This window comes from Raphanus sativus, chromosome 3, assembly GCF_000801105.2.
Source record: "Raphanus sativus cultivar WK10039 chromosome 3, ASM80110v3, whole genome shotgun sequence".
Lineage (NCBI taxonomy): Eukaryota > Viridiplantae > Streptophyta > Magnoliopsida > Brassicales > Brassicaceae > Raphanus > Raphanus sativus.
Genome location: NC_079513.1, coordinates 10,710,751 through 10,713,737, shown reverse-complemented (window position 1 = coordinate 10,713,737; position 2,987 = coordinate 10,710,751). Strand labels below are relative to the sequence as shown.

The 2,987-nt window shown below is 35.5% G+C and overlaps 1 protein-coding gene across 1 annotated transcript; it reads left to right on the top strand.

The window, feature by feature from the left end:
- The first annotated feature begins 1,007 nt into the window (after positions 1-1,007).
- On the top strand, positions 1,008-2,271 carry LOC108845851 (F-box protein At2g27310-like). Its single transcript, XM_018619042.2, has one exon. The coding sequence runs from the start codon at positions 1,191-1,193 to the stop codon at positions 2,223-2,225; it is 1,035 nt and encodes a 344-aa protein (XP_018474544.1). The 5' UTR covers positions 1,008-1,190; the 3' UTR covers positions 2,226-2,271.
- The last annotated feature ends 716 nt before the right edge of the window (positions 2,272-2,987 follow it).

Here is a 2,987-nt window from a genome sequence, read left to right as displayed (position 1 = left end):
TCTCACTATACCGAAGTGGAGATGGGTGTAGCCTTGTTGTTGCCATAATCTGGATAGGTGCTCTGGAATGTTCAATGATATGAACTGTTCTTCTTCTGTGGCTGGGACTTGGCAAGATGAGAACTTGCTGGATTGAACATATTCCATGACCTTTTGGTTAGAGGATGGTTTTATGAGTTCACGAACGCCTTTAACAGAGAAGGCGCTAGGCTTTTTTGAAAAGTATTCATATGGATTTACTAAAGCAAGGGTTGTTTCTGGTAACTGGTCACCTGGAATATACTCGATTTCGTAAAGGGAGTTTATAGTGGAAGAGGAAGAAGAAGAGCGGCTTTTGCTTCTAGGAAGGGTTGAGATTGCAAACTGGAAATCGATTGAAGGAGGTTGTGAAGTAGACATCATTAAGAGGGTTGTTTTCCTGAACACTCAAAACATTCATTAATAAACAAAGATTCTATCATCCAAAACTCAAGATGAAGGCTCTAATACCAGGTTTACAGCTGTTTAATCTATTATCAGAGCCGGTCCGAAACATTTGAATAGGTACTCACTTGATGGGATCCTCTTTGTAAAAAATCATTTGTATATATGTTTATTTATGTTATTAAATAGTGTTAAATATATTAGAAAAATATGTGTAAAATAAAATTTTAATATATTATATGTTTTACAAAATGAATAACTCTAGTAGTAGAAATAAAAATAAATATATAATTTTATCTTAGTAAACTTCGTAATTTAATTTCTTTGAAAAAATAGAACTATCTTTACAAAAACAAAGAACCAGGAAAAATATTTTATATGATTCTCAAATTAAAAATATATATATTTTTGAATAGGGTTTTTCTTTTTGACATAAAACGGCTGATCTATTTTTGAATAGGGTTCCTAAAAGCTTTAGGACCGTGTATTACATGCAATACCGAGTTGATAAAAGAAAGTTTTTCTAAAAAGAAAATGTGGGCATGTATATATCTATAAACTATATGCAAGATAAGAAAACGAATAATGAACCTTGAAATAGAATAGTCTAAAAAGAGCAACGGTTGACTGAACCATCGCCTTCCTTCCTCATTCTCTTTATATCTCCGATTCATTCATTATATATCTCCGTCTAATTTCATAATCAACTCCTTATAGATTATTTTCCAAAAGACCAAAATTTTATTTATTCCTCCCTCACTTCCTAAATGGCATCCGTCCAGTGCAGCATCGGTGATTCAATCTCAACACTTCATCCTGACATCATCCAAACCCAAATCTTAACCCGACTCGACGGTCTGGCGCTAGCCTCCACCGCATCAACCTCCTCTTATCTCCAAACTCTCTGCAATCAACAGAAGCTCTGGCGGGAAATCTCCACTACCACGTGGCCTTCCGTGAACGACTCACGTGTCCTTCAAGCCATATCCTCCTTCCCTTCTGGTTACCGTTCCTTCTTCGCTGACTCGTACCCGTTCACTGAATACACGTGGCAGTCGGAGAAACACGATCCACCGACCACGGGACTAATCTCAGCCGTTGACCTTTATTATAGAGGAGAGTTAATCTACTCGAAGGTTCGAGAGATGGAGAACGGTAAAGCAGGATGGTTCTTGTCGGCTCCGTTTCGAGTCGATATGCTTGAGGAGAAAGAATCAGTTCAGACCCGGATACTATATCCGGGTGGGGATTACGAAGCCTGGGTGAGAAACATGGAAGAAAGCATGGAGCTTAACTGGATAGTGATCGACCCGATCAAGAAACGTGCGGCGAATATATCTAGCAGAAAGGCTGTTTCTGCAAGGCGGAACTGGTTAACCGGAGATTTAGAGATTAGATTTTCAACGATTGTGGCAGAGGCGGCCGGGAAGAAAAAGGCGGCGGAGGTCGCGGTGGTTGTGTCGTGTGGATCGGCGGAGACGTGGAAGGAGGTGGACGAGGAGGTGGGAGGAGAAGTGCACGTGAGGGACGTGAGGTTACAAATAGAAGACATAGAAGGGAGATGTTTGAAAGGGAGGGATAGTTTAGTAATTTTACAAGGGATGTTGGAAGGGAAGAGATGTTGTAAAGATGGTGGTGGTGAAGAGAGAAGAAGGGTTAAAGAAAGGTATGAGGAATACACGGAGATGAAGAAATATTTGAGAGAGAAGAAAGAGAGGAGAGAGAAAGCTCAAGACACGATTTGTATGATCTTTGGCTTCTCTTTGTTTGTCCTTTTGTGGAGTTTTATTTTGTTAAGGTAGAATATGCTAATAAGGACACTACGACATATAAACATTTCTTTGATTACATGTGCTTTTCTTTTATGTTCTTGTAATAATGAAATACTAGATTTTGACCCGCGCTTCGAAAGCGCGGGTATTATTTTTTACTTTTATGAAATATATTATTTGTTTGTAATTATTGAACATATTTATTTTAGTAAAATTTTCTTTATAATAAATTTGACACACATAGTGTCTCTGGTAAAATATGTGTTTCTCTGACTTTGTTTTATTCCCTCTCCAATCAACATATCGAAGCGCGGATATTATTTTTTACTTTTATGAAATATATTATTTGTTTGTAATTATTGAATGTATTTATCTTAGTAAAAAAAATTTTATAATAAATTTGACATATAGAGTGTCTCTGGTAAACTATGTATTTCTCTGGCTTTATTTTATTCCCTCTCCAATCAACATATTTATTTGGCTTGTTGTTAAAATAAATGATTTTAGAACGCAACTGTTTACTTTGATATTTTGTTTAAACAATGTGACATATTTCTGTATTAATTGTGTTCAATCAAATATTTACATTGTAATTTAAATTTGTATACAAATCAACATATTTGTGTAGTTTGTTATTAAAAAAATGATTTGAATCCAAATGTAAGTACTCTTATAGTGATTTTTTCAGTTCATATAATTTTTTAAAATATATTTATTTCAACTGAACCAATTAATATGTTGTTAAATTGGCCCGTGAAATATATTTTTATACATCGATATTCAAAAGATCTG